General features: G+C 58.7%; 2 protein-coding genes and 1 long non-coding RNA gene across 5 annotated transcripts in view; 2 read left to right on the forward strand and 1 right to left on the reverse strand.

Annotated features, from left to right (window-relative positions):
- The window catches only part of DPF1 (double PHD fingers 1), a 20,856-nt gene extending 12,491 nt beyond the window's left edge, over positions 1–8,365 (forward strand). The window contains exons 7-12 of one of the 3 annotated variants that reach the window (XM_054052890.1): positions 863–988; positions 2,058–2,108; positions 3,226–3,345; positions 5,414–5,526; positions 6,673–6,754; positions 8,211–8,361. In XM_054052890.1, coding sequence (XP_053908865.1) covers positions 863–988; positions 2,058–2,108; positions 3,226–3,345; positions 5,414–5,526; positions 6,673–6,754; positions 8,211–8,281 — 563 coding nt within the window. In that variant the 3' untranslated portion in view covers positions 8,282–8,361. Of the gene's footprint in view, positions 1–862; positions 989–2,057; positions 2,109–3,225; positions 3,346–5,413; positions 5,527–6,672; positions 6,755–8,210 lie in introns of all 3 variants that reach the window. The other 2 variants (XM_054052891.1, XM_054052889.1) reach the window with 2 other exon arrangements.
- Positions 8,366–9,938: 1,573 nt separating this feature from the next.
- On the forward strand, positions 9,939–11,200 carry LOC128850024 (uncharacterized). Its single transcript, XR_008447531.1, has 3 exons — positions 9,939–10,028; positions 10,242–10,300; positions 10,553–11,200. It is a non-coding gene; the product is annotated as an uncharacterized LOC128850024 (long non-coding RNA).
- A 1,045-nt stretch (positions 11,201–12,245) lies between these two features.
- Positions 12,246–25,442, reverse strand: part of SIPA1L3 (signal induced proliferation associated 1 like 3) — a 35,103-nt gene continuing 21,906 nt past the window's right edge. Inside the window, 13 exon segments of the mRNA XM_054052868.1 lie at positions 12,246–12,437; positions 12,439–12,480; positions 12,482–12,532; positions 13,257–13,338; positions 14,280–14,364; positions 17,283–17,417; positions 18,809–18,992; positions 19,912–20,074; positions 21,044–21,196; positions 22,344–22,678; positions 22,791–22,900; positions 22,992–23,113; positions 24,137–24,286. Of these exon segments, the coding sequence (XP_053908843.1) occupies positions 12,381–12,437; positions 12,439–12,480; positions 12,482–12,532; positions 13,257–13,338; positions 14,280–14,364; positions 17,283–17,417; positions 18,809–18,992; positions 19,912–20,074; positions 21,044–21,196; positions 22,344–22,678; positions 22,791–22,900; positions 22,992–23,113; positions 24,137–24,286 (1,669 nt within the window). The 3' untranslated portion in view covers positions 12,246–12,380.

Below are 25,442 nucleotides of genomic sequence, written 5' to 3' on the forward strand. Positions count from 1 at the left end.
GGGGGTTTGGAGTCCCCATCCCCGGAGGTTTGGAGTCCCCATCCCTGGAGGTTTGGAGTCCCCATCCCTGGGGGTTTGGAGTCCCCATCCCTGGAGGTTTGGAGTCCCCATCCCCGGAGGTTTGGAGTCCCCATCCCTGGGGGTTTGGAGTCCCCATCCCTGGAGGTTTGGAGTCCCCATCCCTGGGGGTTTGGAGTCCCCATCCCTGGAGGTTTGGAGTCCCCATCTCCGGAGGTTTGGAGTCCCCATCCCTGGAGGTTTGGAGTCCCCATCCCCGGAGGTTTGGAGTCCCCATCTCCGGAGGTTTGGAGTCCCCATCCCTGGAGGTTTGGAGTCCCCATCCCTGGAGGTTTGGAGTCCCCATCCCTGGAGGTTTGGAGTCCCCATCCCTGGAGGTTTGGAGTCCCCATCCCTGGGGGTTTGGAGTCCCCATCCCTGGAGGTTTGGAGTCCCCATCCCTGGGGGTTTGGAGTCCCCATCCCTGGAGGTTTGGAGTCCCCATCCCCGGAGGTTTGGAGTCCCCATCCCCGGGGGTTTGGAGTCCCCATCCCTGGAGGTTTGGAGTCCCCATCTCTGGGGGTTTGGAGTCCCCATCCCTGGGGGTTTGGAGTCCCCATCCCTGGGGGTTTGGAGTCCCCATCCCTGGAGGTTTGGAGTCCCCATCCCTGGGGGTGTTTAGAAGATGTGTAGATGAGGTCCTCAAGGACACGGTTTGGTGGTCCATAGGAATGGTTGGATGCTCTCCGAGGTCTTCTCCAACCTGATGACTCCGGAGGGGAATAGAAGTGGTGGTGGGCACATGATGGGGGGTGTGGGGGGGGTGTGACCCCCCCCTTTTTACCCTTTTTTCACCCCAAAACAGTCTGTGGGAAACGTTATAAGAACCGCCCGGGGCTGAGTTATCACTACACTCACACTCATTTGGCCGAAGAAGAGGGTGAGGAACACGGGGAGCGCCTCGGCCCCCCCCGCAGGAACCACCACAAACGTGAGTTTTGGGGGGGGTCCCCCTAAAGTCATTGAGGAGGGGGACACAGACCTCTCCCAGAGGGTCCCCACCCCCATTTAAGGGGTGAAGGCCCATTTCGAGGGTCCTTTCGACGTGTATTTGGGGGGGGGGGGTTGGGGGGAGCCCCTGAACCACCTTTGGGGGGGGGGTGTCTAAGTGTAGGGGGGGGGTCACAGCCCCATTCTGGGGGGATTCAGGTGTGCTGGGGGGGTCAGAGCCCCATTCTGGGGGGGTCTAAGGGGTCCTTTCTCTTTATTTGGGGGGGGCTGGGGGGGGGGCCTGACCCATCTAGGGGGGAGTCCAGGTGTCCTGGGGGGGGCACAGCCTCATTCTGGGGGGTTTGGGGGGGGGGTCTCTGACCCATCTTGGGGGGATTCAGGTGTCCTGGGGGGGTCACAGCCCCATTTTGGGGGGATTGAGATGTTCTGGGGGGGTCACAGCCCCATTCTGGGGGGATTCAGAGGTTCTGGGGGGGGTCAGAGCCTCATTCTGGGGGGGTTTGGGGGGTCTCTGACTCATCTTGGGGGGATTCAGATGTCCTGGGGGGGGTCACAGCTCCATTTGGGGGGGGTCACAGCCCCATTCTGGGGGGATTCAGGTGTCCTGGGGGGTCACAGCCCCATTCTGGGGGGGGTCACAGCCCCATTCTGGGGGGATTCAGGTGTCCTGGGGGGTCACAGCTCCATTCTGGGGGGGTCACAGCCCCATTCTGGGGGGGTTTGGGGGTCCCTGACCCATCTTGGGGGTCCTGGGAGGATCCAGATGGGGGCGGGGGGGGGTCACAGCCCTATTTTGGGGGGGCTTCAAGGGGTCCTTCCCCTCCATTGGGGGGATCTCGGGGGGGTCCCACAGCCCCCCCCCCCCATCCCGTTTCCATGGCAACGCTGCATCCTCGCTCCCATAGAGCTGAATAGAGGGGGTTGGGGGGGGGATTGCATTTCCCCCCCCCTAAAACCAACCCAAACCCCCCCAAATCCCCAAGTGGGGGTTCAGTGGAGGGGGGGGGGGGGGGGGGTCATCTTTTTCTTCCCCTTTGTTGCCCCCCCAGAATTTTACAAGGAGCTGAACTGGATCCCTGAAAACCAGCGTCGCGGCACAGGTGAATGGGGGGGATTTGGGGGTTCGGGGGGGATTTGGGGGTTCACGGGGGAGATTTGGGGTTTCTGGGGGGAGATTTGGGGGTTCGGGTGGGGGATTTGGGGGTTCGTAGGGGAGATTTGGGGGTTCACGGGGGGATTTGGAGGTTCTGGGGGGAGATGTGGGGTTTCTGGGAGGGATTTGGGGGTTCGTGGGGGGGGAATTTGGGGGTTCGTGGGGTTTTGGGGAGGATTTGGGGTTTCTGGGGGGAGATTTGGGGGTTCGGGTGGGGGATTTGGGTGTTCGTGGGGGAGATTTGGGGGTTCACGGGGGGATTTGGAGGTTCTGGGGGGAGATTTGGGGTTTCTGGGAGGGATTTGGGGGTTCGTGGGGGGGGAATTTGGGGGTTCGTGGGGTTTTGGGGAGGATTTGGGGTTTCTGGGGGGAGATTTGGGGGTTCGGGTGGGGGATTTGGGTGTTCGTGGGGGAGATTTGGGGGTTCTGGGGGGAGATTTGGGGGTTCTGGGAGGGAATTGGGGGTTCGTGGGGGGGAATTTGGGGGTTTGGGGGGGATTTGGGGGTTCGGGTGGGGGATTTGGGGATTCTGGGGGGAGATTTGGGGTTTCTGGGAGGGATTTGGGGGTTCATGGGGGGGAATTTGGGGGTTCTGGGGCGGATTTGGGGGTTCAGGGGGAGATTTGGGGTTTCTGGGGGGGATTTGGGGGTTCTGGGGGGAGATTTGGGGGTTCTGGGGGGAATTGGGGGGTTCGTGGGGGAGATTTGAGGGTTCGGGTGGGGGATTTGGGGGTTCAGGGGGAGATTTGCGGGTTCTGGGGGGGAATTTGGGGTTTGGGGTGGGAGATTTGTGGGTTTTGGGGGGAGATTTGGGGGTTCAGGGGGAGATTTGGGTGTTCTGGGGGGGAATTTGGGGTTTTGGGTGGGAGATTTGGGGGTTCGGGGGGAGATTGGGGGATTCTGGTGGGGTATTTGGGGGTTTGGGTGAGGGATTTGGGGGTTTTGGGTGGGAGATTTGGGGGTTTCGGGGGGAGATTTGGGAGTTTGGGGGATTTGTGGGTTCGGGGTGGGGTGGATTTTGGGGGTTCGGGGGTGCTGACGGGGGTGTCTGTGCTGCTTTTCAGCTCGTGCGGCCCCGGAGGGAGCGGGAGCTCCGTCGGGTTACTGTGATTTCTGTCTAGGAGGGACGCGGAAAAGCGGCTGCGCCGAAGAGCTCATCGCCTGCGCCGACTGCGGCCGCGCCGGTAACGCACACGCCTACAGCACGCTAAGAACATGCTTAAGGCATGAGTGCATGCTTAGAGCACACTAAGAACATGCTTAAGGCACGAGGACACGCTTAGAGCACGCTTAGGGCACACGAGAACACACTTAGGGCGCACATGAATGCTTCGAGCACGCTCCGGCACGCTTAGGACACGCTATAACACGCTTAGGGCACACGTTTGGGACACGTTTGGGACACGTTTGGGACACATTTGGGACACATTTGGGACACATTTGGGCCACGTTTGGTACTCATTTGGGACACATTTGGGCCACGTTTGGGACACATTTGGGCCGCATTTGGGCCGCATTTGGGACACATTTGGGCCACATTTGGGCCACATTTGGGACTCATTTGGGACTCATTTGGGACACATTTGGGACACATTTGGGACTCATTTGGGACTCATTTGGGACACATTTGGGACACATTTGGGACTCATTTGGGACTCATTTGGGACACATTTGGGACACATTTGGGACTCATTTGGGACACATTTGGGCCGCATTTGGGACACATTTGGGACACATTTGGGCCACATTTGGGACACATTTGGGCCACGTTTGGGCCACATTTGGGACTCATTTGGGCCACATTTGGGCCACATTTGGGACTCATTTGGGACACATTTGGGCCACGTTTGGGACACATTTGGGACACATTTGGGACACATTTGGGCCACGTTTGGGACACATTTGGGCCGCATTTGGGACACATTTGGGACACATTTGGGACTCATTTGGGACTCATTTGGGACACATTTGGGCCACATTTGGGTCACATTTGGGACACATTTGGGACTCATTTGGGCCACATTTGGGCCACATTTGGGACACATTTGGGCCACATTTGGGACACATTTGGGACTCATTTGGGACTCATTTGGGCCACATTTGGGCCACGTTTGGGACACATTTGGGCCGCATTTGGGACACATTTGGGACACATTTGGGACACATTTGGGCCACATTTGGGTCACGTTTGGGCCACATTTGGGCCACATTTGGGCCACGTTTGGGACACATTTGGGTCACATTTGAGTCACATTTGGGCCACATTTGGGCCGCATTTGGGTCACATTTGGGACACATTTGGGACACATTTGGGCCACATTTGGGACACATTTGGGCCGCATTTGGGACACATTTGGGACACATTTGGGCCACATTTGGGCCACGTTTGGGACACATTTGGGACACATTTGGGCCACATTTGGGCCACATTTGGGCCACATTTGGGACTCATTTGGGACACATTTGGGCCACATTTGGGCCGCATTTGGGCCACGTTTGGGCCACATTTGGGACTCATTTGGGCCGCATTTGGGACACATTTGGGACACATTTGGGACACATTTGGGCCACATTTGGGCCACATTTGGGCCACATTTGGGACTCATTTGGGACACATTTGGGCCACATTTGGGACACATTTGGGCCACATTTGGGCCGCATTTGGGCCACATTTGGGCCACATTTGGGACACATTTGGGCCACATTTGGGCCGCATTTGGGTCACATTTGGGCCTCATTTGGGACTCATTTGGGCCACATTTGGGACACATTTGGGACTCATTTGGGCCACATTTGGGACTCATTTAGGCCACGTTTGGGCCGCGTTTGGGCCACATTTGGGACACATTTGGGCCACATTTGGGCCACGTTTGGGCCACATTTGGGCCGCATTTGGGACACATTTGGGCCACGTTTGGGCCACGTTTGGGCCACATTTGGGTCACGTTTGGGACACATTTGGGCCACATTTGGGCCACGTTTGGGACACGTTTGGGACTCATTTGGGCCACATTTGGGCCACATTTGGGCCACGTTTGGGCCGCATTTGGGCCGCATTTGGGCCACATTTGGGCCACGTTTGGGCCACATTTGGGCCACATTTGGGCCACGTTTGGGCCACGTTTGGGCCACATTTGGGACACATTTGGGCCACATTTGGGCCACGTTTGGGCCACGTTTGGGACACATTTGGGCCACGTTTGGGCCACGTTTGGCCACGTGTGGGTCACGTTCGGCCCCGCGTGTGCGCAGGGCATCCGTCGTGTCTGCAGTTCACGGTGACGATGGCGGCGGCCGTGCGCACGTACCGCTGGCAGTGCATCGAGTGCAAAGCCTGCAGCCTCTGCGGCACCGCCGAGAACGACGTACGCGCCCCAAAACCACCCCCGGACCCCCCAAAAAAACCAAACCACCCCCGAATCCCCAAACCCCACCCCTGGACCCCAAAAAAATCCACCCCCAAACCCCCAAAATCCACCCCCGAATCCCCAAAAATCAGCCCTGAACCCCCAAAATCCACCCCCGAACCCCCCCAAAACCAGCCCTGAAACCCAAAAATCAGCCCTGGACCCCAAAACCCAGCCCTGAACCCCCAAAAGTCCACCCCCGGACCCCCAAAATCCACACCCTGAGCCCCAAAACCACCCCCGAACCCTCCAAAAATCCACCCCCGGACCCTCAAATCCACCCCCGAAGCCCCAAAACCAGCCCTGAACCCCCCAAACCCACCCCCGGACCCCCAAAATCCACCTCCGAACCCCCAAAATCCACCCCCGAACACCAAAAATCCTCCCATGAACAGCAAAAATCCACCCCCTGAGCCCCAAAAACCAAACCTGGAAGCCCCAAATCACCCCCTGCAGCCCAAAAACCAGCCCTGAACCCCAAAAATTCAGCCCTGAACCCCAAAAAATCAGCCCTGAACCCCAAAAATCCAACCCTGAACCCACAAAATCCACCCCCAGACCCCCAAAATCCACCCTTGAACCCCCAAAATCCACACCCTGAGCCCTAAAGCCACCCCCGGACCCCCAAAATCCACCCTCGGACCCCCAAATCCACCCCCGAACCCCCAAAACTAGCCCTGAACCCCAAAAATCAGCCCTGAACCCCAGAAATTAACCTCGAAGCCCCAAAATCCACCCCTGAACCCCCAAAATCCACCCCCTGAGCCCCAAAAGCCCAACCTGGAAGCCCCAAATCCCCTCCCCTGCAGCCCAAAACCCCACCCCGAACCCCAAAACCCCACCCCCGAACCCCCCAAATCCCCCCTGAACCCCAAAACCCCACATAGGAACCCCGAAAATCCCACCCTTGCACCCCAAAACCCACCCCCGAACCCTCCAAATCCCCCCTCAACCCCCCATGCATCCCCAAAATCAGCCCTTGCACCCCAAATCCGCCCCCAGACCCCCATCCCTGCACCCCAAAACCTCCCCCAGCACCCCCACCCCCCCTCTTTGCACCCCAAAACCCCCCTGAACCCCCTTTTTTCTGCCCCCCCCCCCCAGGATCAGCTCCTCTTCTGCGACGACTGCGATCGTGGGTACCACATGTACTGCCTGAGCCCCCCCATGGCCGAACCCCCCGAAGGTGAGATTTTGGGGTGCAGGGGTAGATTTTGGGGTGCTGGTGGGAGTTTTTGGGGTGCTGGTGGGGGTTTTGGGGTGCAGGGGTGAGGGTTTGGGGCGGTTGAGGTGCAGGGGTGGGGGGATTTGGGGTGCAGGGTGGCGATTTTGGGGGGCCGAGGGGAGATTTTGGGGTGCAGGGGGTGAATTCGGGGGCGCAGGTGTGGGGTTTGCAGGTGCAAAGAGGGGGTTTTGGGGTGCAAAGGGGAATTTTGGGGTACAGGAAGGTGATTTTGGGGGTATAGTGAGGTTTTGGGGGTGCAGAGTGGGGGTTTGGTGTTGGTGTGATTTTTTTTAGGGTGCCGGTGGGGGTTTTGGGGTGCAGGGGGGTGATTTTGGGGGTACAGGGAGGCTGTGGGGTTGCAGGGGTGGGGGGTTTGGGGGATACTGGGCGTGATTTTTGGGGTGCAGGGCTGGAGTTCGGGGTGCAGGGTGGGGGTTGTGGGGTGCAGGGAGGTTTTGGGGGTGCAGAGGGGTGATTTTTGGGGTGCAGGGGCTGGTTTGGGGCTGCAGGGGTTGATTTTTGGGGTGCGGGTGGTGATTTTACAGGTGCAGGGGCTGTTTTGGGGGTACAGGAAGGTGATTTTTGAGGTGCAGGGGCTGCTTTTGGGGTTCAGGGGCTGCTTTTGGGGTACAGGTGGTGATTTTTGGGGTGCGGGTGGTGATTTTTGGGGTGCAGGGGCTACTTTTGGGGTGCAGGTGGTGATTTTTGGGGTCCAGGCGTTGATTTTTGGGGTCCAGGTGGTGATTTTGGGGGTACAGGGGTTGTTTTGGGGGTCCAGGTGGTGATTTTGGGGGTGCAGGGGCTGCTTTTGGGGTACAGGTGGTGATTTGTGGGGTATGGGCGTTGATTTTTGGGGTGCAGGGGCTGCTTTTGGGGTGCGGGTGGTGATTTTAGGGGTGCAGAGGCTGCTTTTGGGGTACAGGTGCTGATTTTAGGGGTGCAGAGGCTGCTTTTCGGATACAGGTGCTGATTTTTGGGGTGCAGGGGCTGCTTTTGGGGTGCAGGTGCTGATTTTGGGGTGCAGGGACTGCTTTTGGGGTCCAGGTGTTGATTTTTGGGGTCCGGGTGGTGATTTTGGGGGTGCAGGGGGCTGATTTTTGGGGTGCAGGGGGTCATTTTGGGGGTCCAGGTGTTGATTTTTGGGGTCCGGGGGGTGATTTTTGGGGTCCAGGGGCTGCTTTTGGGGTTCAGGGGCTGCTTTTGGGATGTGGGTGGTGATTTTTGGGGTCCGGGTGGTGATTTTTGGGGTGCAGGGGCTGTTTTGGGGGGTCCAGGGGGTGATTTTTGGGGGGTTTGGGGGTGATTTTGGGCCACAGGGATGGGGGTTTTTTTAGGTTGCGGGGGGGGGCTTTGGGGGAGGTTGGGGTGTACTTTGGGGTGCAGGGGGGGTCCCCCCAAATCTCCTCTCCCTCCCCAGGCAGCTGGAGCTGCCACCTCTGTCTGCGGCAGCTGAAGGAGAAGGCATCAGCCTACATCACCCTCACTTAGGGAAGGGGGGGGCCACGGGGGCGGCTGGACCCCCCCCCTGCACCCCAACATCCCCCCCCGTACCCCAAAACCCCCTCCTGTACCCCCAAACCCCCCCCCCGTACCCCAAAATCCAACCAAAAAGCCATAAAGGAGCTGTAAGGGGGGGGGGGGGGTGAGACGTTGCATGAAGTGAAATGGGAAAGAAAAAGGGGGGGGGGGTATTTATTTAATTAGGGGGGGGGTCCCCCTTAATTAGGGGGGGCTCTTTTAATGAAGGGGGGTCCCTTTTAATTAAGGGGGGGCTCTAATTGCGGAAAGGGGGTTTTAATTAGAGGGGGGAGGCTTTAATTTAAGCCCCCCCCCCCCTTTTCCATATGGTTGTTGTTCCTGGTGCAAAGTTTGGGGGGGGGGGGGGAGTAAAATTGGGGGGGTCCTGAGAGAAAAAGGGGGGGTCTAGAAAAAAGGGGGGGCCCTAAGGGAAAAGGGGGGAGCCTGGAGAATAAGGGGGGGCCCTTCTTGCTCCCCAAAACCCCATCGCTGTGGCCCCCCCCCCCCCCAATTGTGTCGTGTCGGTGTCTGCTGTGAGTGTCTGTGCATTAAAACCATGGGCAGAGACCCCCCCCAAACTGTCTTTGACCCCCCCTGCACCCCAAAACCAGAGTTTGGGGGGGGGCACCAACACCTGGAAATATAGATAACCCCCCCCATGCACCCCAAAATGGCCAGAAAGGACCCCCCCCACACCCCCTATAATAAAAAGAGGGGGGCTCAGCCCCCCCAAAATAGCCCAGAAAGGGGGAACCCCCCCTCAAAATGACTCAGGACACCCCAAAAATAGAGGGGGGGGTCCCCCCATTTTTTTCCCCAACCCCCCCCCACCTTTTATTGCCTCAATTCCAGCTCCAAACACTTTTATTCCCATCGAGAAAGCAAAGGGGGGGGGGGCATTAAATAGAGGGGGGGAGGGGGTTATAAAACATAAAGGGGGGGGACCCCAAAATATAAGGGGGGGACCCCAAAATAAAGAGGGGGGGGGAAGGCCTGGGGGGTTCACAGTGTGGCTGGGCCCCCCCCCCCGGTGTAAAAAATGGGGGGGAAAGAGGCAAAAAGGAGGTTTGTACAAATATAGTGATTTTTGGGGAGGGGTTTTTGGGGGGTTTTTGGGGGGTCATTATTTTTTGGGGGGGTCCTGAGCCGCTGGGGGCGTCGGTTGGGATAGAAAATAATTTAGGTGGGGGTTTTTTTTCGAGGCGAAAAGTGCTTATTTCGGTCCCTCCGGTGGAAGCTCGTTATTATTCATCAGTCTTCTGGTAGTAATTATTATTAATGAAGGGGTGGTGCCCCCAGAAAGGGGAGGAGTTTGGGGGGGGGGGTCTTTAGGGGGGACCCCCTCACCCCGTTATTGCCTTAAAGCCCTGCTCAGCTGTGGGGGGGGCACTGCGCCCTACGGAACCTCCGCGGCACCGAGAGGAGCTCCGGGGCCCTACGGAACCTCCTGGGCCGTACGGAAGCTCCGGGGCCATATGGAACCTCCTGGGCCATACGGAAGGTCCTGGGCCGTACGGAAGCTCCTGGGCCATATGGAAGGTCCCGGTCCCCTATGGAAGCTCTCAGTCCCATACGGAAGCTCCAGGTCCCCCTATGAAAGCTTTCGGTCCATATGGAAGGTCCCAGGTCCATATGGAAGCTCCCGGTCCCCTGTGGAAGCTCCTGGTCCCTATGGAAGCTCTCAGTCCCATATGGAAGCTCCTGGTCCCTATGGAAGGTCCAGGTCCCCTACGAAAGCTTTAGGTCCATGTGGAAGGTCCTGGTCCCTATGGAAGCTCTTGGTCCCATATGGAAGCTCCAGGTCCCTATGGAAGCTCCTGGTCCCCTATGAAAGCTTTTGGTCCATATGGAAGGTTCTGGTTCCTATGGAAGCTCTTGGTCCCCTATGGAAGCTCCTGGTCTCTATGGAAGCTCCTGGTCCCTATGGAAGCTCCTGGTCCCCTATGAAAGCTTTTGGTCCATATGGAAGCTCCCGGTCCCCTGTGGAAGGTCCTGGTCCCTACGGAAGCTCTCAGTCCCATATGGAAGCTCCAGGTCCCCTATGAAAGCTTTTGGTCCATGTGGAAGGTCCCGGTTCCTATGGAAGCTCCAGGTCCCTATGGAAGCTCTCAGTCCCATATGGAAGCTCCTGGTCCCTATGGAAGGTCTCAGTCCCATATGGAAGCTCCTGGTCCCTATGGAAGGTCTCAGTCCCATATGGAAGGTCCTGGTCCCTATGGAAGCTCCAGGTCCCTGTGGAAGCTCCTGGTCCCTATGGAAGCTCTCAGTCCCATATGGAAGCTCCTGGTCCCTATGGAAGCTCCAGGTCCCCTATGAAAGCTTTTGGTCTATATGGAAGGTTCTGGTCCCCTATGGAAGGTCCTGGTCCCTATGGAAGCTCCTGGTCCTCTATGAAAGCTTTTGGTCCCTATGGAAGGTCCTGGTCCCCTATGGAAGCTCTCAGTCCCATATGGAAGCTCCAGGTCCCCTATGAAAGCTTTTGGTCCATGTGGAAGGTCCCGGTTCCTATGGAAGCTCCAGGTCCCTATGGAAGGTCCTGGTCCCTATGGAAGCTCTCAGTCCCATATGGAAGCTCTCAGTCCCATATGGAAGCTCCTGGTCCCTATGGAAGCTCCAGGTCCCCCTATGAAAGCTTTCGGTCCATATGGAAGGTCCCGGTTCCTATGGAAGCTCCTGGTCCCTATGGAAGCTCTCAGTCCCATATGGAAGCTCCTGGTCCCTATGGAAGCTCCTGGTCCCCTATGAAAGCTTTTGGTCCATATGGAAGCTCCCGGTCCCCTGTGGAAGGTCCTGGTCCCTACGGAAGCTCTCAGTCCCATATGGAAGCTCCAGGTCCCTATGGAAGCTCCAGGTCCCCTATGAAAGCTTTTGGTCCATGTGGAAGCTCCTGGTCCCTATAGAAGCTCTTAGTCCCATATGGAAGGTCTCAGTCCCATATGGAAGCTCCTGGTCCCTATGGAAGCTCCAGGTCCCCCTATGAAAGCTTTTGGTCCATGTGGAAGGTCCCGGTTCCTATGGAAGCTCCTGGTCCCTATAGAAGCTCTCAGTCCCATATGGAAGCTCCTGGTCCCTATGGAAGCTTCTGATCCATAGGGAACCTCCTGGTCCCCTACAGAAACTCTTGGTCCCATATGGATTCTCTTGGTCCATAGGGAAGCTCCTCATTCCATACGGATGCTCTTGGGCCATAGGAAAGGTTATGGGCCCCCTATGGAAGCTCTTTGGTCCCTATGGAGCCTCCTGGTCCCTTATGGATGCTCTTGGTCCCATATGGAAGCTCTTGGACCATAGGGAACCTCCTGCTCCCCTACGGAAGTTCCTGGTCCCCTACAGAAGCTCCTGGACCCATAGGGAACCTCCTGGTCCCCTACGGATGCTCTTGGTCCTACAGGGATGCTTGGACCTACTGGGGCTGGTGACCACCAGCTTGGGGGTTGGTGGCCCCAGGAGTGGTTCTGGTGACCCCAGGAGCGGTTCTGGTGGCCCCATGAGCAGTTTGGTGGCCCCAGGAGTGGTTCTGGTGACCCCAGGAGTGGTTCTGGTGGCCCCATGAGCAGTTTGGTGGCCCCAGGAGTGGTTCTGGTGGCCCCAGGAGTGGTTCTGGTGGCCCCAGGAGCAGTTTGGTGGCCCCAGGAGCAGTTTGGTGGCCCCAAGAGTGGTTCTGGTGGCCCCAGGAGCAGTTTGGTGGCCCCAGGAGTGGTTCTGGTGGCACCATGAGCAGTTTGGTGGCCCCAGGAGTGGGGCTGGTGGCCCCAGGAGCAGTTTGGTGGCCCCAGGAGTGGGTCTGGTAGCCCCATGAGCAGTTTGGTGGCCCCAGGAGTGGGTCTGGTGGCACCAGGAGCAGTTTGGTGGCCCCAGAAGCAGTTTGGTGGCCCCAGGAGTGGTTCTGGTGGCACCATGAGCAGTTTGGTGGCCCCAGGAGCGGTTCTGGTGGCCCCAGGAGTGGTTTTGGTGGCCCCAAAGTGAGTCCGAGGCAGTTTCGATGGTCTCATGGTGGTTCCGGTAGTCCCAGGGGCAGTTTCGGTGGTCCCAAGGTGGTCTCCTGGGGTGGTTCTGATGTCTTCTCGGCTCACAACTCGTCTTTGTCAGCGGCGCCGGAGAAGATACGCGCGAAGCGCCGCAACTGCCCGCGCGGCCGAATGCGACTCCTCCTGCAGGCGCCGGTTGTTCCTGCCGCAGGTTGGCCACCTCCGCCTGGAGAACCACCTTGTCCTGCTTCTCCTGGAGGAGGGACGATGCGGTCACCTCCCTTCCTGGAGGACCTCTGGGCTCGAGAAACCCACCTTGACCTCCTCGAGGTCTTCCAAGGTCTCCCCGAGGTCCTCCAAGACCTCCTTGAGATCCTCCAAGACCTCCTCGAGGTCTTCCAAGACCTCTTTGAGATCCTCCACAACCTCCTCGAGGTCCCCCAAGATCTCCCCGAGGTCCCCCAAGACCTCCTCAAGGTCCTCCAGGTCTCCCCGAGGTCCCCCCAAGACCTCCTTGAGGTTCCCCAAGGTCTCCCAAGACCTCCCCAAGGTCCTCCAAGACCTCCCCAAGGTCCCCTAAGGTCTTCCCAAGGTCCTCCAGGTCTCCCCAAGGTCCTCCAAGACCCCCTTGAGGTCCTCCAGGTCTCTCCGAGGTCCTCCAAGACCTCCTCAAGGTCCCCCAAGGTCTCCCTGACATCCCCTAAGAACTCCTCAAGGTCCTCCAAGGTCTCCCTGAGGTCCTCCAAGACCTCCTCGAAGTCCCCCAAGGTCTCCCTGAGGTCCTCCAAGACCTCCTCAAAGTCCCCCAAGGTCTCTCCAAGGTCCTCCAAGACCTCTCTGAGGTTCTCCAAGGTCCTCCAAGACCTCCTCGAGATCCCCCAAGGTCTCCCCGAGGTCCTCCAAGACCTCTCTGAGGTTCTCCAAGGTCCTCCAAGACCTCCTCGAGGTCCTTCCAAGGTCTCCCCGAGGTTTCTCACCTTCTGCAGGTCGCTGTGGAGCTGCCGTAGCATCGCCTCCAATTGGGACACCTTGCCCGGAAGGTCCAAGGGGGGCGCCTGCCTGCGAGGGGGGGGGCACGAAAGTGGGGAGGAGGTCACAAGAGGACCTTCACCCACCCATCATCTCCAAAGCTGGGGTGGGGGCAAGAAAATGGGGTCCCCAAGGTGTCCCCCCAGCTCAACTCCAACCCCAGAGGGGTGGTGGGACCCCAACGTGTCATCGTCTCTCCATCCAAAGGGATTTCGGGGTCCCCAAGATGCCCCTCCTCCCATTTGAGTTGACCCCCACGGTGTCCCCCCCATATCCAAAGGGATCTTGAGGACCTCAAGGTGCCCCCAAGACCCAAAAGGTCCTCAAGGTGCTCCCCCATATCCAAAGGGATCTTGAGGACCTCAAAGTGTCTCCCAAGACCCGGGAGGTCTCTAAGGTCCCCCCATATCCAAAGGGATCTCGAGGACCTCAAGGTGCCCCCCAAGACCCGAGAGGTCCCCAAGATGACCCCCAAGACCCGAGAGGTCTCTAAGGTCCCCCCCTATATCCAAAGGGATCTTGAGGACCTCAAGGTGTCCCCCAAGACCCGAGAGGTCTCTAAGGTCCCCCCCTATATCCAAAGGGATCTTGAGGACCTCAAGGTGTCCCCCAAGACCCGAGAGGTCTCTAAGGTCCCCCCATATCCAAAGGGATCTTGAGGACCTCAAAGTGTCCCTCAACACCCGAGAGGTCTCTAAGGTCCCCCCCCATATCCAAAGGGATCTTGAGGACCTCAAGGTGCCCCCCAAGACCCGAGAGGTCCCCAAGATGACCCCCAAGACCCGAGAGGTCTCTAAGGTCGCCCCCCATATCCAAAGGGATCTTGAGGACCTCAAGGTGTCCCCCAAGACCCGAGAGGTCTCTAAGGTCCCCCCATATCCAAAGGGATCTTGAGGACCTCAAGGTGCCCCTCAACAGCCGAGAGGTCCCCGAGGTGCCCCCCAAGACCCAAAGGGGACCCCAAGACCTACCTTTGGGGGGGTCCTCGCGGCATCTCGGCGGCTTCGGGGCTCGGCGTGGGCTCGGCCAGGGAGAAGAGCGAGACGGCGCGCTGCACTGCGGGGACGGCCGCGAGGGACACGGCACGGAGAAAAGGGGGTTTGGGGGGACAGAAGGGGGTTTGGGGGGACAAAAGGGGGTTTTTAGGGAGAGAAGGAGGTGTTTGAGAGGAGAAAAGGGGGGTTTTTGAGGGGAGAAAAGGGGGTTTTGGGGGAGAGAAAAGGGGGTGCTTTTGGGGGAAAAAAGGGGGTTTTGGGGGAGAAAAGGGGGTTTGAGGGGAGAAAAGGGGGTTTTGGGGGGTGAAAAAGGGGGTTTTGGGGGAGAAAAGGGGGTTTGGGGGGGGAAAAAGGGGGTTTTGGGGGGAGAAAAGGGGGTTTTGGGGGAGAAAAGGGGGTTTTGGGGAGAAAAGGGGGTTTTGGGGGAGGAAAAAGGGAGTTTTGGGGGAGAGAAAAGGAGTTTTGGGGGAGGAAAAGGGATTTTTGGGGGAGAAGAGGCGGTTTTGGGGGAGAAAAGGGGGTTTTGGGGGACGAAAAGGGAGTTTTGGGGGGAGAAAAGGGGGTTTTGGGGGGAGAAAAGGGGGTTTTGGGGGGAGAAAAGGGGATTTTGGGGGACAAAGGGGAGTTTTGGGGGAGATGAGGGAGTTTTGGGAGGAGAAAGGGGGTTTTGGGGGAGAAAAGGGGGTTTTGGGGGACGAAAAGGGGGTTTTGGGGGGAGAAAAGGGGGTTTGGGGGGAGATGAGGGAGTTTTGGGGGAGATGAGGGGGTTTTGGGGGAGAAAAGGGGGTTTTGGGGGAGAAAAGGGGGTTTTGGGGGAGAAAAGGGGGTTTGGGGGGAGAAAAGAGGACGTTTTGGGGAGAAAAGGGGGTTGTGGGGGAGAAAAAGGGAGTTTTGGGGGGAGAAAAGGGAGTTTTGGGGGAGATGAGGGAGTTTTGGGAGGAGAAAAGGGGGTTTTTGGGGGACGAAAAGGGGGTTTTGGGGGGAGGAAAAGGGGGTTTTGGGGGGTGAAAAGGGGGTTTTGGGGGGGTGAAAAGGGGGTTTTGGGGGGTGAAAAGGGGGTTTTGGGGGGTGAAAAGGGGGTTTGGGGGAGAAAAGGGGGTTTTGGGGGAGAAAAGGGGGTTTGGGGGGAGAAAAGGGGGTTTGGGGGAGAAAAGAGGGCATTTTGGGGGAAAAGAGGGCATTTTTGGGGGGAAAAGAGGGCATTTTGGGGAGAAAAGAGGGCGTTTTGGGGAGAAAAGAGGGCGTTTTTGGGGGGAAAAGAGGGCGTTTTGGGGGGAAAAGAGGGCATTTGGGGAGAAAAGAGGGCATTTTTGGGAGAAAAGAGGGCGTTTTTGGGGAGGAAAAGAGGGCGTTTTGGGGGGAAAAGAGGGCGTTTTGGGGGGAAAAGAGGGCGTTTTGGGGGTAAAAGAGGGCATTTGGGGAGAAAAGAGGGCATTTTGGGAGAAAAGAGGGCGTTTTGGGGAGAAAAGAGGGCGTTTTGGGGGGAAAAGAGGGCGTTTTGGGGGGGAAAAGAGGGCGTTTTGGGGGGAAAAGAGGGCATTTTGGGGGGAAAAGAGGACATTTTGGGAGAAAAGAGGACATTTTGGGGAAAAGAGGACATTTTGGGAGAAAAGAGGGCATTTTGGGAGAAAAGAGGACATTTTGGGGAGAAAAGAGGGCATTTGGGGAGAAAAGAGGGCATTTTGGGGAGAAAAGAGGGCGTTTTGGGGAGAAAAGAGGGCGTTTTTGGGGAGAAAAGAGGGCATTTTGGGAGAAAAGAGGGCATTTTGGGGAGAAAAGAGGGCATTTTGGGAGAAAAGAGGGCGTTTTGGGGGAAAAGAGGGCGTTTTGGGGGGAGAAGAGGGCATTTTGGGAGAAAAGAGGGCGTTTTTGGGGAGAAAAGAGGGCATTTTGGGAGAAAAGAGGGCATTTTGGGAGAAAAGAGGGCATTTTGGGGGGAAAAGAGGGCATTTTGGGGAGAAAAAGAGGGCATTTTGGGGAGAAAAGAGGGCATTTTGGGGAGAAAAGAGGGCATTTTGGGGGGAAAAGAGGGCATTTTGGGGAGGAAAAGAGGGCATTTTTGGGGAGAAAAGAGGGCATTTTGGGGGGAAAAGAGGGCATTTTGGGGAGAAAAGAGGGCATTTTGGGGGAAAAGAGGGCATTTGGGGGAGGAAAAGAGGGCATTTTGGGGGAAAAGAGGGCATTTGGGGAGAAAAGAGGGCGTTTTGGGGAGAAAAGAGGGCATTTTGGGGGGAAAAGAGGGCATTTTGGGGGGAAAAGAGGGCATTTTGGGGGGAAAAGAGGGCATTTGGGGAGAAAAGAGGGCATTTTGGGAGAAAAGAGGGCATTTGGGGAGAAAAGAGGGCATTTTGGGGAGAAAAGAGGGCATTTTGGGGGGAAAAGAGGGCATTTTGGGGGAAAAGAGGGCATTTTGGGAGAAAAGAGGGCATTTTGGGGAGAAAAGAGGGCATTTGGGGAGAAAAGAGGGCAATTTGGGGAGAAAAGAGGGCATTTTGGGAGAAAAGAGGGCATTTTGGGAGAAAAGAGGGCATTTTGGGGGGAAAAGAGGGCATTTTGGGGGGAAAAGAGGGCATTTTGGGGGGAAAAGAGGGCATTTTGGGGGGAAAAGAGGGCATTTTGGGGAGAAAAGAGGGCATTTTGGGGAGCAGAGGGCGTTTTTGGGGGAGCAGAGGGCGTTTTTTGGCGGAAAAGAGGGCGTTTTTGGGGAGAAAAGAGGGCATTTTGGGGAGGAAAAGAGGGCATTTTGGGAGAAAAGAGGGCATTTTGGGGAAAAGAGAGCATTTTGGGGGAAAAGAGGGCATTTTGGGGAGAAAAGAGGGCATTTTGGGGAGAAAAGAGGGCATTTTGGGGGGAAAAGAGGGCATTTTGGGGAGAAAAGAGGGCATTTTGGGGAGAAAAGAGGGCATTTTGGGGAGCAGAGGGCGTTTTGGGGGAGCAGAGGGCGTTTTTGGGGTGCAGGGGGTGCTTTTGGGGCGGTACCTTCGTAGGCCTTGGCGGCGTTCACCAGACTCGCCCACTCCAGGCCGGCGGCCGTGTCCGGCAGCGGCATCATGCCCGGCTCCGGCCGCCGCAGCGGCGCTTTATCCAGCGCCAACTCGGAGGCGGAGATGGCGGCTACGGAAGCAAAGGGGACGTGAAAACACCCACGTGGAACCCCCAAAATCCCACACCCCAATAATCCACAGCCCCCCCCCAAGTCCAGAGGGGTCCAATCCGGATCCCGGCTCACAACAAGAGCCCCTCAATCCGGATTCCCCAATCCGGATCTCCTCAATCCAGATCCCGGCTCACAACAGGAGCCCCTCAATCCAGATTCCCCCAGTCCGGATCCCCTCAATCCGGATCCCGGCTCACAACAGGAGCCCCTCAATCTGGATCCCCCAATCCGGATCCCCCCAATCCGGATCCCAGCTCACAGCACGAGTCCCTCAATCCGGATTCCCCAATCCGGATCTCCTCAATCCAGATCCCGGCTCACAACAGGAGCCCCTCAATCCAGATTCCCCCAGTCCGGATCCCCTCAATCCGGATCCCGGCTCACAACAGGAGCCCCTCAAACCCGATCCCCCCTAGTCCTGATCCCCCCAATCCAGATTGTGGCTCACAGCAGGAGTTTCCCAATCCCGATCCCCCCAATCTGGATCTCCCCCAATCCGGATCCCAGCTCACAACAGGAGCCCCTCAATCTGGATTACCCCAGTCCAGATCCCCTCAATCCGGATCCCAGCTCATAACAGGAGCCCCTCAATCCCGATCCCCCCTAATCCTGATCCCCCCAATCCAGATTGTGGCTCACAACAGGAGTTCCCCAATCCAGATCCCCCCAATCCGGATCCCATCTCACAACAGGAGCCCCTCAATCTGGATCCCCCCAATCCGGATCCCCCCAATCCGGATCACAGCTCGCAGCGGGGTTTCCCCAATCCAGATCCCCCCAAAACAGATCCCCCCAATCCGGATCCCATCTCACAACAGGAGCCCTTCAATCCGGATCCCCCCAATCCAGATGGTGGTTCGCAGCAGGGGTTCCCCCTCAATCCGGATCCCCCCAATCCGGATCCCGTCTCACAACAGGAGCCCTTCAATCCGGATCCCCCCCAATCCGGATGGCGGCTCACAGCAGTGTTTCCCCAATCCAGATCCCCCCAATCCGGATCCCAGCTCACAACAGGAGCCCCTCAATCCGGATCCCCCCAATCCGGATGGCGGTTTGCAGCAGGGGTTCCCCAATCCGGATCCCCCCAATCCGGATCCCAGCTCACAACAGGAGCCCCTCAATCCGGATCCCCCCAATCCGGATGGCGGTTCACAGCAGGGGTTCCCCAATCCGGATCCCCCCCAATCCGGATGGCGGTTCACAGCAGGGGTTCCCCAATCCGGATCCCCCCCAATCCGGATGGCGGTTCACAGCAGGGGTTCCCCAATCCGGATCCCCCCCAATCCGGATGGCGGTTCACAGCAGGGGTGCCCCAATCCGGATCCCCGCAGCTCCGGCGCGGTCTCACCTTTGCGCTCGGCGAGGGCTCCGTTGGCGCCGGTGGGCGGCTGCCGCCGTCCCGGTAAAGTGCTGCAGGGAAAGGGGCTCCCGAGGAGGACGTCGGTGTCGAGGGACGCGGGCGCCGCTCCCAAAGACGCCTCTCGACGCCCCCCACAGAGGCTCTCGTCCGACAGCGTCCGCTGCAGCGCCGGCTGAGGGCCCAAAGCACCGGAGAGGCCCCCGACACCGGTTACACCCAGCCGGAGCCCCCCCGATCCGGATTAAACCCAGCCGGAGCCCCCCGATCTGGATTACACCCAGCCGGAGCCCCCCGATCCGGATTACACCCAGACGGAGACCCCCGATCCGGATTAAACCCGGCCAGAGACCCCCGATCCGGATTAAACCCAGACGGAGACCCCCGATCCGGATTACACCCAGCCGGAGCCCCCCGATCCGGATTAAACCCGGCCAGAGCCCCCCAATCCGGATTACACCCAGACGGAACCCCCCAATCCAGATTAAACCCGGCCAGAGACCCCCGATCCGGATTAAACCCAGACGGAGACCCCCGATCCGGATTACACCCAGCCGGAGCCCCCCGATCCGGATTAAACCCGGCCAGAGAGCCCCGATCCGGATTACACCCAGCCGGAGCCCCCCAATCTGGATTAAACCCGGCCAGAGAGCCCCGATCCGGATTACACCCAGCTGGAGCCCCCCGATCCAGAGCCCCCAATCCGGATCCCAATCGGGATCACGGCTCCCAGCAGGAGCCCCTCAATCCGGATCCCAATCGGGATCACGGCTCACAGTAGGAGCCCTCAATCCGGATCCCAATCGGGATCACGGCTCACAGTAGGAGCCCCTCAATCCGGATCCCAATCGGGATCACGGCTCACAGTAGGAGCCCCTCAATCCGGATCCCAATCGGGATCACGGCTCACAGTAGGAGCCCCTCAATCCGGATCCCAATCGGGATCACAGCTCACAGCAGGAGCCCCTCAATCCGGATCCCAATCAGGATCACGGCTCACAGCAGGAGCCCCTCAATCTGGGTTCCCCCAATCCGGATCCCCCCAAATCCGGTTCCCTGCCGCCCCCCTTTCCCCCCTCTGGATTGGGCCTCACCCCATCTCGCTCCGGTTCCGGCGCCGCATTGTCCATCAGGATGAGTTTCTTGAGGTCGTCCTCGATGGTGGATTTGTAGCTCCGGCGCGGAGAGCGCAGATCCCGCAGCGACGCCCGCAGCCGCGGTTGTCCGAAGACGTTCTTGGGGCCACCGTCCGACGGCCTGCGGGGACCGAGCGTCAGGACACGCCCCCAATCCGGATCCCACCAATCTGGATCCCTGCTCCCAGCAGGAGCCCTTAATCCAGAGCCCCTCAATCCCAATCGTGGCACACAGCAAGAACCCCTCAATCCGGATCCCCTCAATCCGGATCCCCTCAATCCGGATCGTGGCTCCCAGCAGGAGCCCCTCAATCCGGATCCCCTCAATCCGGATCCCCTCAATCTGGATTGTGGCTCCCAGCAGGAGCCCCTCAATCCGGATCCCCTCAATCCGGATTGTGGCTCCCAGCAGGAGCCCCTCAATCCGGATCCCCTCAGTCCATATTGTGGCTCCCAGCAAGAACCCCTCAATCCAGATCTCCTCAATCCGGATCCCCTCAATCCAGATTGTGGCTCCCAGCAGGAGCCCCTTAATCCGGATCCCCTCAGTCCGGATCCCCTCAGTCCGGATCGTGGCTCCCAGTAGAAGCCCTTAATCCGGAGCCCCTCAATCCCAATCGTGGCTCCCAGCAAGAACCCCTCAATCCGGATCCCCTCAATCCGGATCGTGGCTCCCAGCAAGAACCCCTCAACCCGGATCCCCCCCAACACACCAAAACTCACCCCCCTTCACTTTTGGGGGTCCATCATCCCCAACATCTCCCCAACCTTCACTTCTGGGGGTCCTTCACCCCTTACATCCCCTCTATCTTCACTTTTGGGGTTCCCTCACCCCCAACATCTCCTCAACCTTCACTTTTGGGGGTCCTTCACCCATTACATCTCCTCAACCTTCACTTTTGGGGGTCCTTCTCCCCTTTCATCCCTTCAACCTTCATTTTTGGGGTTCCCTCACCACCAACATCTCCTCAACCATCACTTTTGAGGGTCCTTCACCCATTACATCCCCTCAACCTTCACTTTTGGGGGTCCCTCACCCCCAACATCTCCCCAACCTTCACTTTTGGGGGTCCCCCCCCCAGCTCCTCACTTTTGGGGTTCCGGGGGCTCCTCGGCGCGTTTGGTCCCTCCGCTCTGTTTGCTTCTGCCTTGTTGCCTCGAGAAGAAGGATTTGGGGACGGAAGCGGAGAGTTGGGGGGCGCGGGGGGCGTCGGGGGTCGGATATCCCAACCGTGCGGCGGCGCTGAGGGACAACACAATCAGCGTTGAGAAGAAAAAAAGGGGTGCGGCCATCGTCCCCCCCAAAACGGAGTTATCTCCAGCTGGAGAGCGGTCACCAGCGGTGTCTCCCCAGCGTTGGGGTCAATATCTTCATCAACGAAGCCATCGGATGGATCTTTAACGAGTTTTGGGGGTGACGCTAAGCCGGGAGGATCTTATGGAGGGTTTTGAGGTTCTCCAAAGGGATGTGGACAGCTCGGATCAATGGGTTGAGACCAATCGGAGGTCTCCTCGGAGCCTTCTCCAGGCTGAACAACCCCAACCTTCACTTTTGGGGGTCCTTCACCCCCAACATCTCCTCAACCTTCACTTTTGAGGGTCCTTTCATCCCCTCAACCTTCACTTTTGGGGTTCCCTCATCCCAACATCTCCTCAACCTTCACTTCTGAGGTTCCTTCACCCCTTTCATCCCCATCTCTGGAGGTTTGGAGTCCCCATCTCTGGAGGTGTGGAGTCCCCATCCCCGGAGGTTTGGAGTCCCCATCCCCGGAGGTTTGGAGTCCCCATCCCCGGAGGTTTGGAGTCCCCATCCCCGGAGGTTTGGAGTCCCCATCCCTGGGGGTTTGGAGTCCCCATCCCTGGGGGTTTGGAGTCCCCATCCCTGGGGGTTTGGAGTCTCCATCCCTGGGGGTTTGGAGTCCCCATCCCTGGGGGTTTGGAGTCCCCATCCCTGGAGGTTTGGAGTCCCCATCCCTGGAGGTTTGGAGTCCCCATCCCTGGAGGTTTGGAGTCCCCATCCCTGGAGGTTTGGAGTCCCCATCCCTGGAGGTTTGGAGTCCCCATCCCTGGGGGTTTGGAGTCCCCATCCCTGGAGGTTTGGAGTCCCCATCCCCGGGGGTTTGGAGTCCCCATCCCTGGAGGTTTGGAGTCCCCATCCCTGGGGGTTTGGAGTCCCCATCCCCGGGGGTTTGGAGTCCCCATCCCTGGGGGTTTGGAGTCCCCATCCCTGGAGGTTTGGAGTCCCATCCCTGGAGATGTTTAGGAGATGGGTAGATGAGGTCCTCAAGGACACGCTTTAGTGGCCGTTAGGAATGGTTGGATGCTCTCCGAGGTCTTCTCCAACCCAGTGACTCCATGATTCCATGATCTCCAGACCCATCTGGACTCACCTGGGCTGCTTGAAGGGGTCGGCGCTGGAGCCGGAGGTCCCCGACGTCACCGCAGTTCCCGCTTTGTGCCGGAAACCGAGAGCCGGAGAAGGATGGGTGGAATCTTCTTGTGTCCCCCCAGGCGAAGGTCGGCAGATCCTGTCCCACTGCGGACAAGGAGGAACCTTGGAGGTGGCGTAGAGTGTGGTGTCGATGCCGCTATCGCTGGAACCCCCTTTGGCCAACAGTTCCGCTTCGGTTTCCGTGGAATCGGGAACGTCAAACCAGCGGTCGTCGCTGGAAGCGTTGCTGGAGAGGGTGTTGCTGCTCGAATGGCTCGAATAGTGCGTCTCCACCTGCCCGGACAACGCTGCCCATCACCCCGGTGTCGTGGAGACCTCTCCAAACCGGAGTTCCTCCACGTCTCCATGGAGGTTTCCAGGCTTAATCCAACCAGGAGACGCTCACCTTGGAGTGCCGGTTGGGAGAATCCTTTCCCGTTGGGTCTTGTCTGCTCGAACGTTTGGTTCCACCCCCCGCGGCCAACCTGCTCTGCGCCGGCACGTGCCACAGCGGCTCTGCGAGGAGATCCACCACACTGCGGTCACCAAAGAAGCCCACCGAGATCCCCAAGGATCCATTTGGATGGATTTATCCGCTTTCCCGTACCGGGTTTGTGGCGTTCCATGGTGCTCTCGTGGCTACTGAGGCCTCCAGAGGAGGAGTCGCCGCTGGAAAGGCCGTCGTGGCCGGAGTGAGGCTCCAACGGGGACCGCTGGGAGGCACCGAACCTGCGAGGGGAAGAGGAAAACGTGAGCGTCCATCTCAAAACGTCCTTCGGCGCCAACTTTGGGAGCGGGACGGCATCCAGAGGGACTCGGAGAGGCCGAGGGGGGACCATGAGGAGGTCCCACAAGGTTCTACAAGGCCGAGGGTCTACAAGAGCCATCGGAACGCAAGGTGGCGGGAGGACGGCTGGAGAGGAGCCTTGAGGAGAAGGCCGTGGGGTGATGGTGGAGGAGAAGCTCCGCGTGAGCCGGGAACGCACACCCACAGCCCAGAAACCAACAGTGTCCAACGAGTGGGACCAACAGGGCGAGAGAGGCCATTGTCCACCTCTGCTTCGCTCTGCTGAGGTCCCACCGGGAGCCCCGTGACCAATTCTGGAACCTTCCACCTAAGAGGATGATGGAGGTGTTGGAACGGGTCCAGAAGAGGCCACGGAGAAGATCCAAAGGTTGGAGAACCTCTCGGAGGAGGACAGGCTGAGAGAGTTGGGGTTGTTCAGCCTGGAGAAGGCTCCCAGGAGACCTCAGAGAAGCTTCCGGAACCTGAAGGGGCTCCAGGAAAGCTGGAGAGGGCCTTCTCCAAGAGCCCGGAGTGACGGAACGAGGGGAACGGCTCGAGATTGGAAAGGGAAGACGTAGATGGGGCAGGAGGAAGATCTTCTTCACGCTGAGGGGGGCCCAGAGGGGGGGTCCCCATCCCGGGAGGGCTCCAAGGCCGCGTCCGATGGGGTTTTGGAGCTCCTGATCCGGTGGGAGGTGTCTCTGCCCCTTAGAGAGGTGGAACTGGATGGACTTGGAGGTCCTTTCCAACCCAACCCATGATTCTCCACTTGGAAGACGCTGGAGAACATCTCCAGCCCAGAGAAGCTGTGGTTGCTCCATCCCTGGAGGTCCTCCAGCCCGGCTTGGATGGACCTCGGAGCCCCTCTGCCCGTTAGAGAGGTGGAACTGGATGGACTTGGAGGTCCTTTCCAACCCAACCCATCCCACGAGGCTTTGCTTTCTCCTCCCCCCTTGGATTCCCACCTCTCCGGAGAGGGTTTGTAGCGACCGTAGGTTGTCCCGGCGCCGCCCGGGGCGGAGAAGCTGCCGGAGGGTTGTCGGTGGGGCTGCGGCCGCTCGGCGGCGGTCACGGCGGCGCTGGTGGGATGGGGGCTCTCGGGGAAGCTCACCGGCCTACGGAGAGAAGAACAGCGGGGCTGGTCCAGCTGCTGCCGTGGAGGAGCCGCTCCCGGAACCAACCGGAGATGGACCGCGCTCATCCACTGTCCCTGTCCCACAGCCATCCCCATCCCCATCATCCCCATCCCCATCATCTCCATCATCCCCATCATCTCCATCCCCGTCATCCCCATCATCTCCATCCCCGTCATCCCCATCATCTCCATCCCCGTCATCCCCATCACCTCCATCCCCGTCATCCTCATCATCCCCATCACCTCCATCCCTGTCATCCTCATCATCTCCATCCCTGTCATCCTCATCATCCTCATCATCTCCATCCCCGTCATCCTCATCCCCTTCATCCCCATCAACCCCATCACCTCCATCGTCTCCATCATCCCCACCATCTCCATACCCATCACCTCCATCACCTCCATCACCTCCATCACCTCCATCACCCTCATCATCCTCGTCATCTCCATCCCCGTCATCCCCATCACCTCCATCCCCATCACCTCCATCCCCATCACCTCCATCCCCATCACCTCCATCCCCATCACCTCCACCATCCCCATCACCTCCACCATCCCCATCACCTCCACCATCTCCATCACCTCCACCATCCCCATCACCTCCACCATCCCCATCTCCATCTCCATCCCCATCATCTCCATCCCCATCACCTCCTTCCCCATCATCTCCATCATCCTCATCACCTCCATCCCCATCACCTCCATCTCCATCATCCCCATCACCTCCATCTCCATCCCCATCACCTCCATCTCCATCCCCATCACCTCCATCTCCATCCCCATCACCTCCATCCCCATCACCTCCTTCCCCATCATCTCCATCATCCTCATCACCTCCATCCCCATCACCTCCATCTCCATCATCCCCATCACCTCCATCCCCATCCCCATCACCTCCATCCCCATCATCTCCATCCCCATCATCCCCATCACCTCCATCTCCATCCCCATCACCTCCATCATCCTCATCACCTCCATCATCCTCATCACCTCCATCATCCTCATCACCTCCATCCCCGTCATCCTCATCACCTCCATCCCCATCACCTCCATCCCCATCACCTCCATCCCCATCACCTCCACCCCCATCACCTCCACCCCCATCACCTCCACCATCTCCATCCCCTCCACCATCT

The sequence above is a fragment of the Cuculus canorus genome, chromosome 37 (genome assembly GCF_017976375.1).
Source record: "Cuculus canorus isolate bCucCan1 chromosome 37, bCucCan1.pri, whole genome shotgun sequence".
NCBI lineage: Eukaryota > Metazoa > Chordata > Aves > Cuculiformes > Cuculidae > Cuculus > Cuculus canorus.